Below are 15,572 nucleotides of genomic sequence, written 5' to 3'. Positions count from 1 at the left end.
TTGAATTATTATCAATAGTAGGGTAATTTATCAGCGCAGCAAAAATTTTGATTTATAGTATCTAAACTTTTGGTGCAATTTGGGAATAAAAACAATTTTAGTAAAAAGCCTTATAAAACAAAAACTGCGACACCTTTTTTTTCGGAACCGTGATTAATTGTCCTATAAACTGTTCTTTTCTTTAGGTTGAGTTATGTGACATCCTATAAACACACCTAAAAATTATACTCACTATAAAAACATATTTTTTAAATTTAAGACTAAAGCATTAGCTAGATTTTAAACTTTTTTTTATGAAGTTTAATTTATTAACAACTGGTAGGGTAGGTCAAGGCGATGACTCTCAGGAGCGTAACGAAAGTCCAAAACTAAGGAGTGGGGCGATCGATGTCGGAGAGGGGAAGGGGGATTACTGGGCGTCATATCCCCCCCACTTTTGGGCAAGCGTTAAATGGAGCGAAGATACAGTGCTACATTTCATGTTGGAAACGACAAAAAAAAAAAGCATTAGCTTAAAAATAATTTCCATTTAATTCAATTATTACAACTGTGGAAACATTATAGACATTTTTTCGATGGTAAGTGAATATTTTTTTTATGTGTCGCTGCGTTCTTTTAGTTTGGTTTTTATCGTTCAGCAGCCCGCGTAACGCCTGGCCGACTTGGCCTCCAGCAGCGATGCAGCGCTGCAGGGCCCCTGCTTGATGCCTCGACAAGGGCTTATCTCCGGGGCCTGCTCCACTGTGGACAGCCACACCCCTCCACGTCACACTTCCACACATGGTTACCCATGTCACCACCAGCGATCTGCAGAGCAGGTCTAACTTCAGTCAACACGTGCAGCCATCGCGAGATGTAGCTTTGAATAGGGTCGTTACCACAACGCCGAACGTACAATAACGCCGAATACCATAACGCCGAATGCCAAATAGACCGCAACGCTGACAGCTAGAAAACTGCTGTGTACCACAACGCCGAAATACAGTAGCGCCGAAAAATGTTGCTGCGGGGAGTGGGGGGCCACAGGAGCAAAATGAAAAACAACTGAATGAATTTGTGTGCTAACCTTACCTAACCCAACCTTTGTGGCAGTCCTGCAATGTCATTTTTCGGCATTAATGTATTTTGGCGTAGTGGTACACTGCAGTTTTCTAGCTGTCGGCGTTATAGTCAATTTGGCATTCGGCGTTATGGTTTTCGGCGTTATTGTACGTTCGGCGTTGTGGTATTTTGGCATTGTGGTGCGTCCCCCTTTGAATACAACAAACCATCGGAGGATTAAAATAGTGGGTCACTACTGTTGTTTAAGAGGCTCAACACAATTATTTCTTACAATTGCGATTCATTACCAAAAATAAAACCCTAAAAAAATTACTTTAGGGGTTACTTAATTAAAAAAATATATAGGCTATATATTTTCTTCAACCAAGCGCAAGTGTATGGGACTTATTAGGAAGCAAACCTCATCCCCCACCACTCTTGCAGGATCCAGTGATACAATTCGACACATAATTCTCACGGCCCACTTGATTTAGTCTGAGACTTTATTTCTACAAGCTCTCAGAAGGCTAAAATTCTGCTTCATCTTTGCACCTAGATGCTGTGTTGCATTTTCTGGGGGCTGGCATAGCAAACTTTGCTGCAAGCTTGATGCATTGGAGAGTGGTTACATTTAATCAAGCTTGCTGTAAGATAACTCTCGCCATTACAAGCTTGCTTTAAGCTTAACATACACACAGTATCAAGTTTGCTACAACATAAATATATTTGCTATTACAATACTGCTGCCTAGAATAATATAATTTGTGTATCATATCTGGCTACAAGAATAACATGCATGCCAAAAAAAAAATTTTCTTCAGGTTTAATATACCTGACATTACAAGATTGCTTGGATCATAACATATTCGGTATAACAAGCTTCCTGTAAGATTAAATACATGCCATTACAAATATAAATTTCATTACAATATTGCTAAAAGCTAAATATTCGCCATTACAAATTTGCTGCAAGCACAACATAGTTGACATAACAAGCTTTCTACAAGCTTAATATACACATCATAACAAATTTGCTACTTACTTAATTTACATTTCATTACAGGGTACTTAAAGCATAAATTATTTTCAATTACAAGCTTGCTGCAAGCTTGACATACACTCCATAACAAGTTTGCCACAAGCTTAATGCACATGACGTTACAAGTTTGCTGCAAGTATATATTATTTAAAACAAGTAGCTTACAGAAAACCTAATATACAAGTTGTAACAAATTTCCTACACAAAAAATGAACGTGCTGAAACAAGATTGAAAATGATACAACAAGCCTGCTTCAAGTTAACATTTGCGCCATAGCAAGTTTGTTTTAGGATTGACGGCTTGTAATGGCAGAATTATATTCATGCTTGAGGTAAGATTTTTCATTTTGCTATTTGGGCATTCACTTTGCAAGAAAAGATACTCACATCCTCGTAGAGGTAGCCTGTCAGTTGTGGCTTCTATATGCACTAAATATTTTGGACGTGTAAAAAATTATTTTTGACCAAGATTTAAAATCATATTTAGAAGTTTGTACGAATTATATGGGTACGTATTAGGAAATTTTTTTATGTAAATTGGATTAATTTCGTGGACGATACCACTGTGCTTACGTGTTATTACGTGAGTTACGTAAGAGGTTTTACGGTTACGAAATAGCAGCGAGTCGAAGGATTCGCGACTACTAGAGCCGGCGCCAGTGAATAGGAACTCGCCCGCATAGCAGCGGAAACCAAGGCGAGTTAGGATGAGATTCACGACCACTAGAACCAAGTGGTGGTATTTAAAGACTTACAGAGTTGTAACTGCCCAACACTTACTCTCAACACGCACGGTTCTCAGATGATATATTAATATTTTAACATTTGTTGGTAATTACGTATCTTATTCGCACTAGTCCTTTTGTGCGCATGGTAACCAAGTGAATGTGTGTTAACAATTATTTTCTTAAACTACCCATGTAATTTTATATTAAGAATATTATCTTTTTTTGCATTATTATCATTTTATCTACATTTTTGTGCGTGCACTTGTATATTAAAAATGTATTCATATGTCTTACTTTCTTCATGTCCTTTTTCAATGATTTTACATACGCTATGCCATTTTTACATGACGATCTAAGAAAGGTTAATTGCTTTGTTTGCCCACGTATAATGCTTGTGAGGCACGATTGGTAATGTAAGATTTATCTGGTCCATTACCATCTCCAAGTAACACCCGGTATACGCTTTTTTTTGGACACAGTTATACATAGCTTTAAAGTATGCAATATTCATTCCTTACAGAATGAATTTACATTATAAATCCTTTGTCATTTCTCAACAGTGATGACAATATATTTTGTCTACGTATGCTGTCAACAGAGTTTGTAAACAAACTTCGCGTGAATTTTATTGGTTGTAAACAAAAATCGTTTTCTGCTTTGAAAGTGATAGTGTGTGCATTGAAGTACTATTTCTATAACTTTTCGAGAAAATTCATATTTGAGAACAGTTACGAGATACTTTACATATAACTTACTTATATATTGTATCAACCTCAAAAGACTGTTTTTTTTTTTCAGCGAGAGCATTATGAGACGAAGAGCTAATATTTATTGGCCTTAATGATGAATAACTTCATTAACACCCCCCTGTGATAGAGTGGTATTGAGAATATCCTCATGATTCAACTTTGTGAGTGAGCCAAACAGTCAGTCATCTTTACGGAATCTGTGCGAAAACAGAGTCGAATATATTTCAAAGAGTCTTATGAGGAAACGAGATTGATTATTTACAAATAAATTCCAACTCGTACTCCATCTCTCGTATGTCCAACATGGCGGTCTCCATGGCTGCACACGTAGTCCTCGCCTGGTAGTCTTCATCCGCCGCTAGCTCCCTGCACAACACGTGGTCCTTGGCTGGAAGCAAAGACATGATGCCTCTAGTGAGCTCTCGTTGATCGACCCCAGTCAAGCTGGTAAACTATTGCTCCTATTGTGTTACGAATCATTTGAGGCGCACCATCGTGTCTAGAGCTTTAAAAAGCACATTCCTAGCATTAGTAAATTTGCATCTTAAAAATCTTTTATGAGATGTAGCCTAGTTTTCAGAGTGTTTTGATGTTAAACGAATGAATAATTTTATAAGATATATTAACGTCGTTTATACAGCTTATACAAACGTTTTCCATCTAAATGAAGGCTCTTTCAAAAAGTGTAACTTGTTCAACAATTTTTAATTTTACGATCTATTTAACTATTACTGTGTTTTTGCAATAATTTAATTTTTTGGTATACACTGATTTTTAATTTATTATGGTAAGAATTGCAAACCTTTTGGACAAATTTACCTTCATCAATTAATTTTTGACACAGAGATATAATAAGTTTTTAACAAAATTAATAAGTCGCTTTGTTTTCAGCCCAAGCCCACAGATTTTCATTACTTTATAAATTGAGTTAATTAGGCCTACCGAGAGAAATATATTAAAACTTTACTTACTGGGAAAAACGATAAATTTTTTCACAATTGAAATAATACGTAAATTTGTAATTTTTCATTTTCATAAGATTGTCTGACAATTAGCAGCTAGTTTGTTACAAATAACGCTTTATCCATATTAATTATAGACATTTTAAGACTATGTAACATTGCTATCATTTTTAGCTGCTTCCGTATAGCAAGGATGATTTACTTGCCGTTGCTGTTTTGACCAAAGATTTCTTTAATATAATGGTTGATTCAGAGAGACACTAGTCGTTAAATTATTTTTTAATTATTTCATTTTTCTGGTGTATCAAAATAAAATATATATATTAGTGCCGTCAGTGGTTTTTTTATTGCATATATATATATATGAAATTTATCTCACTTTTTTTTCAAGTGTTCCAATTTTCTCACAGAACAATATTTAAACAATGCCATTCGGCACAGCCTACAGCAACGGATAGACTTCAAATTATGTATTTCTTTTATAACATCGCGGAAACATCTAGAAACGTCTGGTACTATATGTTCTCCAAGATTCAATTTTGTTTTATTAAACATTTACTCATATTCAATGCAGCGAAAATGTTTCCAATATTTTGAATTCAGTGTAGCCTATCCTTAATTAAACAACAAGGGAAAATAATTCATAATATGGCTTCTAAGGAAGTTATGACGTTTTTTTACATTTTAAACATATTATTTCATACATTGCACTAAATATTTTGACGTTTAAAAATTTATTTTTTACCAAGATTTAAAATCATATTTAGAAGTTTGTACGAATTATATGGTTACGTATTAGGAAATTTTTTTTATGTATATTGGATTAATTTTGTGGACGAGACCACGGTGCTTACGTGTTATTACGTGAGTTACGTAAGAGGTTTTACGGTTACGAAATAGCAGCGAGTCGAAGGATTCGCGACTACTAGAGCCGGCGCCAGTGAATAGGAACTCGCCCGCATAGCAGCGGAAACCAAGGCGAGTTAGGATGAGATTCACGACCACTAGAACCAAGTGGTGGTATTTAAAGACTTACAGAGTTGTAACTGCCCAACACTTACTCTGAACACGCGCGGTTCTCAGATCATATATTAATATTTTAACATTGGTTGGTAATTACGTATCTTATTGGCACTAGTCCTTTTGTGCGCACGGTAACCAAGTGAATGTGTGTTAACAATTATAATCTTAAACTGCCCATGTAAATTTTATATTAAGAATATTATCTTTCTTGCATTATTATCATTTGATATACATTTTTGTGTGAGGACTTGTATATTAAAAGATGTATTCACATGCCTTACTTTCTTCATGTCCTTTTTCAATGATTTTACATACGCTATGCCATTTTTATATTACAATCTAAGAAAGGTTAAATAATTTGTTTGCCCACGTATAATGCTTGCGAAGCACGATTAGTAATGTTATATTTATCTGTTCCAGTGCCATCTCCAAGTAACACCCGGTATACGCTTTTTTATTTTGGAGACAGTTATACAAAGCTTTAAAGTATGCAATATTCATTCCTTACAGAATGAAATTACATTATTAATTCTGTGTCATTTCTCAAGAGTGATGACAATTTTTTCTACGTATGCTGTCAAAAGTGTTTGTAAACAAACTTCGCATGAACTTTATTGGTTTGTAAACAAAAATCGTTTTTTGCTTTGAAAGTGATAGTGTGTGAATTGAAGTATCATTTATATATCTTTTCGTGAAAAGTCAAATTTGAGAACAGTTACGAGATACTAACTTTACATATACATCTTGTATCAACCTCAAAAGACTGGGTTTTTTTTCCAGCTAGAGCGATATAAAAACAGGAGCTAATATTTATTGGCCTTAATGATGAATAACTTCATTAGCACCCCCCTGTGATTAGAGTGGTATCGATAATATCCACATGGTGCAACTTTGTGAGTGAGCCAAACAATCAATCACCTTCACAGAATCTGTGCGAATACAGAGTCTAATATCTTCCCAAGAGTCTTATGAGGGACGAGATTGATTATTTACCAAAAAATTCCAACTCGTACTCCATCTCTCGTATGTCCAACATGGCGGCCTCCATGGCTGCACACGTGGCCCTCACGTGGTAGTCTTTGGCCGCCGCTGGCACCCTCTTGAAGATGCGGTCTATGGCTGGAAGCAAAGACATGATGTCTCTAGTGAGCTCTCGTTGGACGACTCTATTCAGGCCAGTAAACTATTGCTCTTAATTTGTTACGAATCATTTGAGTCACACCATCGTGCCTGGATCGTTTAAAGGCACATTCCTAGCATTGCTAAATTAGAATCTTAAAAAGTTGAATGAAGTTTAGCATGCTTTTCAGAGGGTTTGGTGTTAAACGCATGAGGGCCCTTTTAAACCGTAAATGTATAGGACTTATTTTTTTAAAAAAATAGATGAAAAAATAAATGACAACTTAAAATGATTACTTGATCAAAAATTTAGTTCTGCTTATATACAATGATGGTTAAAATTTTATTTTAGTAATAAGTGTTAACTTCTTGGTTAAACTTTACCTTCATTTATTAGTATTTAATGCATATAAATAATTTGTTTCTAATGTAAATTTGGAATTTTTCATTTTTACTAAATTCCGTGCAAAATAGCAGCTAGTTTTTCAAAACTAACCCATTCTTCATATTAATTATAATCTTTTTTTTTAAGACTTGTGGAGCATTGCTATCAAAGATCAACACTATCTGCTTCCGTATTGGAAGGATGATTTACTAACCACTATAGCGTTGATTAAAGCTTTATTTAATATATTGGATGGTACAGAGAAACTAGTGATCAAAAATTTTAGAATCATTTCATTGTTTCTGGTGTATCAAAACAAAATACATTTAGAACGGTCAGGAGTTTTCCGTTTGCAGATCTATTTGCAATTTATCTCCAGTTAATGTTTGAATGCACGTGTTCCAAGTTTCTCACATCCATTCGGCACTGCCTACAACAATGGGTAGACTTCGAAGTACCCATTTCTTCTAAAACATTGTGGAAACTTCTAGAAATATCTGCTACTATATGTTCTCCAATACTCAAAATTAAAAAAAAAAAAAAAAAAAAAAAACATTTACTCATATTCAATGCAGCGAAAATGTTTCTAATATTTTTGATGCAATGTATCCAGAATTGAATATGCCTTCTAATGTTAGTTATGAATTTTTTTTACCTTTAAACACTATATTTCATACCATGCACTAAAAGTTTTGGACTTATAAAAATTTGTTTTTTGCTAAGATTTAAAATCATATTTAGGAGTTAAAATAAGTTTTTACGAATCTATTTGTGTACGTATTAGGAAATTTTTAGTTGACCCCCTTTTCTAATTCCTTGCAATAATAGTTTATATTTACAAAAAATAAATGTGTCTAAAGTTTTGGATAATGTTTAGGTTTATTGAAGTAAATTATGACGAATTTGGTATGTATATACTAAAGGATTGCTAATATTTTTTGTCCTTCAATCCTTGATATTTCCACCCCTTCCAGTAAAGATCAGTTATATAAAAATTAACTTATGTTCTATATAAATAAGTTAAAATAAATAAGAACGGATTCGATAGTGTACGTGGTATAAGTGAGGTATGATTTTTTTATTTCAACCCCTGTTTTTTTAACACCTTGCAATATTAGTTTGTCACCTTAAAAATTATTATAAGTATAAAGGCTTTATAGCTCTATAATAATTTTTAAGATGTTTGATATTTTACGTATTATGGGAAATAAGACTTTTTTGTCCATTCACATCTGTTTTTCCTCCTTTGCTGAATTGGTTGATTGTATAAAGATGATTTTCAAAAGAAAGTTGTATATGTTATCTATAACTTTTAAAACATAAATAACTGATTATGAAATTTTATTGGGTTTATAACCCGTGTCTTTCAGTCTCTTGTAAGATAGTTCATATTTGTTTCAGACAAAAGTTTGAGATTATATTTATAATATTTACAAACAAATTGAACAGTTTTCGATTATGTGCCTACTAAGGAAGTTATTTATTAATTTTTTTTTGTCTTTAGAGCCCTTTTTTTCCCACCCGTTCAAGTTATGATCTGTCGTATCGAAAATTTATTTAGACAAAAGTTTCGGTATTACTCAAACGAGATATGTTAACGTCACATGGTTGCAATGACTATGATATTAATGAAGTTAAAGCTATTTATCTAGGTTTTTTAATATTCCCAATTTTTTCCGTTTGGAGAAATTAACCCATTGACGAAATCGATTGGGATTTGCCATTACTTTATTTAATGTATCAGTTTGTAAGTGATTCATGTAAAATTTGGTAATTACCGTGTCCATGAAAATGTGATATATATATGTGTGTGTGTGTATATAAACTTTTTGTTTGCAATACTTTTCCGGAAGTCATCACATGATGTCGGCTACATCAGGTAGCCTTTATTTAGAAATCTACTTACAACACGTGAATAGTCCAACTATCTAGGCCTACGTTTCTACTAAAGAATGGCGAAGAGCCACAAGGATGCTATAATGATGTCAGCGTCTCGGAGATTCTGTTAGCTTCGTTATAATTATTCGGAATGTTAACAAAAATTTATGATTGCCTTTTGCGTGTTATATTCTAGGATGCTTCAGGAGGTAAAAAGGCCTTTTGCAGAATTCACTATTTAGGGGTGTTTTTGTGTTCGTGACGCGGAATAAGCGCGACGATCGCAAGATCCTCTAGCGTGGTATCTCTAACCGCAAGGGTGTGAATAGTCAGCAGTTTTTTCGTCGTACATAGAGCAACTATGATATATTATGTGCGGTTACCATAATATTTTATGAAAAATAAATGAACATAAAGCTGTAATGGAAGTCTATTGAGTGTTTTTAAGAATATGTACGGGATGTTTCATCCTTAAAAGAAATTATCCACAAAATATGTCTTAGCCAATTATCAATCTTCTTAAAAAAAATATTTTCAGAATTCAGAAATATTCATAAAACTTCAAAACGTTTTTAAATGCTTAACGTTAACACGCATCACAAATATAAATCGGACAGTTATTAAATCTCGTGGTTTTTTTTTTCTAAGCTCTGCACACCGTATAAGTTCACAGGTGGGTGGGACACTGGAAGGTGTCTAAGCTCTAAAAGAGCGCGGGGGTTGATAGAGGCGACACTGGCTCGCGCATCACTCGTATCTTCGCCTCTAAAGCGCCAGGCACAGAACTGGCGCGCAGTCTTCGCGCCAGTAACGCCAGACTCGTAGAGTCGACCCTATCATTTAGTGGTGGAACATTAAAGAACAAAGCTCCCTCCTTGCACGTTCCTATACACCTTACATTTATGTGACTCGTATTATTCAAACCCAAATGATGTAGGATAAAAAAAAACCGTTTTCGGTCTTGTTTCACAATCCAAAAATAAATTGCACGTTATAGAGGAAACCATGGAACGCAACATGTCTGAAAAAAAAAATGGTTTTTAAATGATATTAGTGATCTGACACTGTTAATGAGTCCCAGGCGGTTTGTATCACGTGGAGCTCTGCACTTCCTTGTACGGCCTCCGCTAAGGTGCTCGGAAACAGAAAGTTCCTGTGTGGAAGGTGGTTATCTGTACTTTTATACCTCTGAGGGCGGTCATATCTGTACTGGGTTACCTCTGAGGATGGTCATATCTGTACTGGGTTACTTCTGAGGGCGGTCATATCTGTACCTTGTTACCTCTGAGGGTGGTCATGTCTGTACTGGGTTACCTCTGAGGGCGGTCATATCTGTACTGGGTTACCTCTGAGGGCGGTCATATCTGTACTGGGTTACCTCTGATGGCGGTCATATCTGTACTGGGTTACCTCTGAGGGCGGTCATATCTGTACCTTGTTACCTCTGAGGGCGGTCATATCTGTACCTTGTTACCTCTGAGGGCGGTCATATCTGTACTGGGTTACCTCTGAGGGCGGTCATATCTGTACTGGGTTACCTCTGAGGGTGGTCATGTCTGTACTGGGTTACCTCTGAGGGTGGTCATGTCTGTACTGCGTTACCTCTGAGGGCGGTAATGTCTGTACTGGGTTACCTCTGAGGGTGGTAATATCTGTACTGGGTTACCTCTGAGGGCGGTCATATCTGTACCTTGTTACCTCTGAGGGCGGTCATATCTGTACCTTGTTACCTCTGAGGGCGGTCATATCTGTACTGGGTTACCTCTGAGGGCGGTCATATCTGTACTGGGTTACCTCTGAGGGTGGTCATGTCTGTACTGGGTTACCTCTGAGGGCGGTAATGTCTGTACTGGGTTACCTCTGAGGGCGGTAATATCTGTACTGGGTTACCTCTGAGGGCGGTCATATCTGTACCTTGTTACCTCTGAGGGCGGTCATATCTGTACCTTGTTACCTCTGAGGGCGGTCATATCTGTACTGGGTTACCTCTGAGGGCGGTCATATCTGTACTGGGTTACCTCTGAGGGTGGTCATGTCTGTACTGGGTTACCTCTGATGGCGGTCATATCTGTACTGGGTTACCTCTGAGGGCGGTCATATCTGTACCTTGTTACCTCTGAGGGCGGTCATATCTGTACCTTGTTACCTCTGAGGGCGGTCATATCTGTACTGGGTTACCTCTGAGGGCGGTCATATCTGTACCTTGTTACCTCTGAGGGCGGTCATATCTGTACCTTGTTACCTCTGAGGGCGGTCATATCTGTACTGGGTTACCTCTGATGGCGGTCATATCTGTACTGGGTTACCTCTGAGGGTGGTCATGTCTGTACTGGGTTACCTCTGATGGCGGTCATATCTGTACTGAGTTACCTCTGAGGGTAGGAATCTCCTCCTTGATCATGCCCAGCTCCCTGGGCGTCGCTGGCGGCGACTCCGGCTCGCGACTCTCGTCCGAGGACGCCTCGCCACTGCCGGCACAAAGTGATAAATAAAGTGAGTGGGTCTCTCAGTACTCGCCACTGATGTGTACCAACATCTGTCCTCTGAAACTAGGCAAATTCGTGTGTTCTCGTGTAACAAATACGCTTATAACACAAAGCTCGGGCACGAGATTTGACGTAGAATTCTTTAATAGAATTCGGAGTGTGATAAATATTATTTTTTTGCTCCCGGAGCATTTGCGTCGATTATGAATCGTTTGATTAACAGAATGAAATTTTAAATTTTATAATGAAATGTCACCGAAAAATAGCGAGAAAAAAAGTTCAAAATTTACGAAATCCTGGTTTTGTACCTGAATTTCGACAATAATTTTTTTTTTGCATTACTGTATTTGTCCTTGAAATTCATTCAATATTTAAAACTATAAAGTTTTCCTGTGGTATTGTGAACTTTGATTCGCTGGCATCCGCCACATGTGGCAGCACTGTTTTGGTTACACATTTCCGTTCCTTGACCCATTTCTCTTGGTGTTTCGCTGTGATAAAGTGTCATGCATGGTTTATTAGTATTGACAGATTGAGACAGCATTTGGAAACAATGACGAATTCCATTCACCTGCTGCGCACCCGCTAGTGTTACATTCTGGCTCGCTAGTTAAGGTCGAGATTCGATAGCTCAATGTCTCCAACAGTAAAACTGTTACGAAGCGAGAAGCTTAGATATCAACCCAACGTGCAAAACTACCTAATGACTGCTCACGGTGCGTTCAGGCCGAATTAAAATGGATGCCACCTGGCAAATTCAGCTTTCCGTGCAATTTCAAAATATTTTTTATTACTTGAACGGCTCTCTTATCGGCAAGAAATGAGTGTATCTTCATAACTTATGCTAGAAGAAGGATATATTTAATTAACTGAAGAAGATTGGAACAAGATTGGTCAGTGAAGTATAATTTGAGGCTGAAAAGTACCTACTGTAATCATGAGCCATTTAAAAGATGAGACAGTCTTTCAATGGTGTTATTGAAAAATCTGTCGTGAAGAAGAAAAATGCCACGGTGTCCTACAGAGAACAAACATACTTTCCTAACTGAAAAAAAATATTAATTATTTGCTCGTATGTGTTATAAGGAATATTCTTATTTAAATTATATAATTTATCGGAATTGTTTGCTTTATATTTAATGTCTTATTCCGAATTACTCTTTGTAATTAAGTGTTTTGCATCTGTGCATTAATTTTAGCAATATTTATTTTATTTATTTTCAATGTCTTTGGAATTATTAAGTTTGTTGATAGCCAATGGGCGACCTTTTTTTTTAATTATTTTGTTTTTTTTATATTAGTGAATTTTAATCGTAAATTGGAATATTTAATTGTAAGTATTCCTTATATAACCCTAAATTATACGTAGCTATTAGTTCAGTCAAGTAACATGGTTGTTTGTACGTATATAACTTACATTAGCAAAATTCCCAGGCCAGAAAGATTTCGTAAGGACCATTTTTGATTGACCAGGACGTTCCAAGAATGTTTTACAAACCACCCTTTTTTTTTTTTTTTACTCGTTCCTTGTATAAACTTCTAAGAAACTCTTATTGCCCTGAATTCTACAGGCCCATTAATACGTGGAACTAATATTACCGTCCAAAGTTCAGCGTGTATTTTAGCATGCTAACAATTATCTTAAGAATGGCCACGAGAGGCAGTCTACCCCACAATCGTCATGTACAACACCCAAAACCTTGCGTAAATGGTGCTTGATATCGCGTGGTTGATGGTTGACAAGCAAGAACACGACTTCATTTCGTTTGACACTGCAATTTCCGTAGCAAACTACACTTAAAACCAACACGGCGACAATTCAAGTTGAAGAAATTAGCGCTAAACCTATTATATAACCAAAAATTATTTTTGCTGTCCAGTTATTGGTTGATGACGAGGAGGGGGGAGGAAGGTTGATCTCATTTTTGACTTCAGAGCACAAACATGGCAAAGGATACACACGCCAACTCCATTTCTTCCTAAACCTCCGTGACTTTTAACAACTGCCCCATCAATTGAGAATGAATCAGTGAGTTTGTGTTGAAGTCCCGTCGTCGTCGGGATCATTCAAGAAGACGTGGGGTTTTGGAAATGAGATGGACCACGGGTGGAACTAGTGGTTGTGGGAAGAAAGGGCGTGTGAACTCACGCAAGAACCACCGGCTCACTGCATTGCCTGCCTCGACTCTCACTCGTGGTCCGACCCAACCCGGGAGTCGAACCCGGACATCTCCCCCCCCCCCCTCCTCCTGGTGAGAGGCGGGAGTGTGATCTCTCTACCCACGAGGCCTCTTGCACTCGCGTCGCCTGGCCGTCGACTAGAAACACTCACGTTTGCATCGCTTCTCTTCGAATCGGCTTGATATCTGTTAAGAAATCTCGAGTTGTCGAACGTACTCCGAAAATCTTCACAGAACAGTATCCATGCTAAAGCTACCTTTTTTTGGAACATAAGTCATTGTTTAAATGAAAACAAAATTACCCGTGCTGATAAACGTTGTTTTGACGACGACGAGCTGCTATTTATAAACCATTGCTCTTTGTAATATTAATATAGTATAGTAATTGCTCTTTGTAATCCTTACTAATATTATAAATGCGAAAGTATCTCGGTCTGTCTGTCTGTCTGTCTGTTTGTTACCTTTTCCCGGCTGAACGGCTGAACGAATCGTAATGAAATTTGGCAAGGAGATAGATTATATCCTGGGGATGGACATAGGCTATCTTTTGTCTAAAAAAATAAATTTTAAACGGGTTAAAAAAATATATCTTAATTTTATGTAATGTGTGTCATAGATATACAAACTGTTAGTGTCATTCCTCTATGTCTGCCGAGCAATAGCTTTCAAGCCATTAAGTTACGTTTTGCTATTGTAAGGAACTAAGTTGTAGAGAGTAAGAAAAAAATAAATATCTTGACAGTTTGTAGTGTCGCCATATTTGTTTCAATTTTCAATACCGTTTTCGTATATTACAAAAATAAATTGCAGAAAAAAATAATGTTTTATATACACATAAATAGTGAGTGTGTGTCATTTCTCTATGTCCAGGAGGTCTCGTCGCATCAATATTCTCCTTAGGGCGAACCCGTCCGCTTACTTAAATAAACAGCTTTTATCGTTGAATGATTTCATGATTTATTTCATGAATATCTGCTCTCATAAAAAAGTTAGTTTTATAGACATTCAATAGGTGTCTCGCTCTCTCTGAAGATCAATCTATGAATCGTTACAAATTTATTTCCTTTATGTTTTTAGTTTGATTTGATACAATATGATTTCACTAAAAATCAATTACTACCCATTCCTATTTTCATTTCCACATTACGAAGTTTCACTTCTTCCACGCGGAGGGACTCCACGCAATATTTTTGCATGCAATTAAAAACTATTTTTTAATGATGCCAAAGAAGTATAACTTCTCATGCGCGTACCTAAGTACACGCGCCCATTTTTTTTATTTAATTTCTTCTATATATATTTTTTCTCCCTACCTAGGAAACTCATAATTCTTTTAAATTTCACGTGTATGTTTTCAATGTCATTCGAGTTGTACAGTTGTTTTTTGTCAAATTGGTCATTATTTATACTTTGCTTTATTTTGGAAACATACGCATTTTAAGTATTTTGACAAATAAAAAAAATTAGTTTCACTGACATTCTTAGGTTTTTATTGTGTGGATAGTTTCAAGTTTAATATTATGTAGGTACATAAATTCTTAAACATATAAATTTATTCGAAATTTATTCATAGGTTGGTAGAGCCTACTAATATTTTCTATTTGTAAATATTGTAATTATTTTACAGTACCTACTTATTTGTAAGGAGTTTGGTTTAGTGTTTATAATTTATCTGCTGAGCGTCAAGAGTCTTAGGGCTGCCGAGACCGAAGACCAGAAATATTTATCAATTATGTAATATGTTGATATATTGTTGAAAAATTTGAATTGTACTATTTCAGGAAAGTAGATTTTTTTTATTAATTATAATAGTTACGTGTAATTGCCATCTGCCTTTATTTCATATTAAACATTATGTTTGGTTGAGTGTGAGATAATTATATTTATGTATGTTTTAATTTCATTTAATTTCTTATATATATTCTTACCTACCTACTTCAATTAAATTTCAGGCGGATGTTAACATTGTCATTCCAGTTGTA

At 36.1% G+C, this 15,572-nt stretch overlaps 1 protein-coding gene across 2 annotated transcripts; it reads right to left on the bottom strand.

The window, feature by feature from the left end:
- Positions 1 to 510: 510 nt before the first annotated feature.
- Positions 511 to 13,905, bottom strand: LOC134539751 (uncharacterized). 2 transcript variants are annotated; one of them, XM_063382023.1, is made up of 5 exons: positions 13,743 to 13,905; positions 11,295 to 11,392; positions 6,536 to 6,661; positions 3,820 to 3,945; positions 511 to 741 (listed from the first exon to the last, which is right to left on the bottom strand). In XM_063382023.1, the coding sequence occupies exons 1-5, from the start codon at positions 13,748 to 13,750 to the stop codon at positions 635 to 637; spliced, it is 465 nt and encodes a 154-aa protein (XP_063238093.1). In that variant the 5' UTR covers positions 13,751 to 13,905; the 3' UTR covers positions 511 to 634. The 2 variants fall into 2 exon arrangements, with proteins under 2 accessions (XP_063238093.1, XP_063238092.1); XM_063382022.1 differs by having other exon boundaries at positions 3,840 to 3,945.
- Positions 13,906 to 15,572: the final 1,667 nt, after the last annotated feature.

This window comes from Bacillus rossius, chromosome 15, assembly GCF_032445375.1.
Source record: "Bacillus rossius redtenbacheri isolate Brsri chromosome 15, Brsri_v3, whole genome shotgun sequence".
Taxonomy (NCBI): domain Eukaryota; kingdom Metazoa; phylum Arthropoda; class Insecta; order Phasmatodea; family Bacillidae; genus Bacillus; species Bacillus rossius.
This window is presented reverse-complemented; position numbering and strand designations above follow the sequence as displayed.

What these genes read in the sequence shown, in the direction of transcription:
- LOC134539751 (XM_063382022.1), bottom strand. An exon ending in GTACGAGTTGGAATTTTTTG is followed by an intron (nt 3,946 to 6,535) that starts GTAAATAATCAA and finishes CTTTGCTTCCAG; the next exon opens with CCAAGGACCACGTGTTGTGC. An exon ending in TTGGACATACGAGAGATGGA is followed by an intron (nt 742 to 3,839) that starts GTACGAGTTGGA and finishes GGCTGTCCACAG; the next exon opens with TGGAGCAGGCCCCGGAGATA.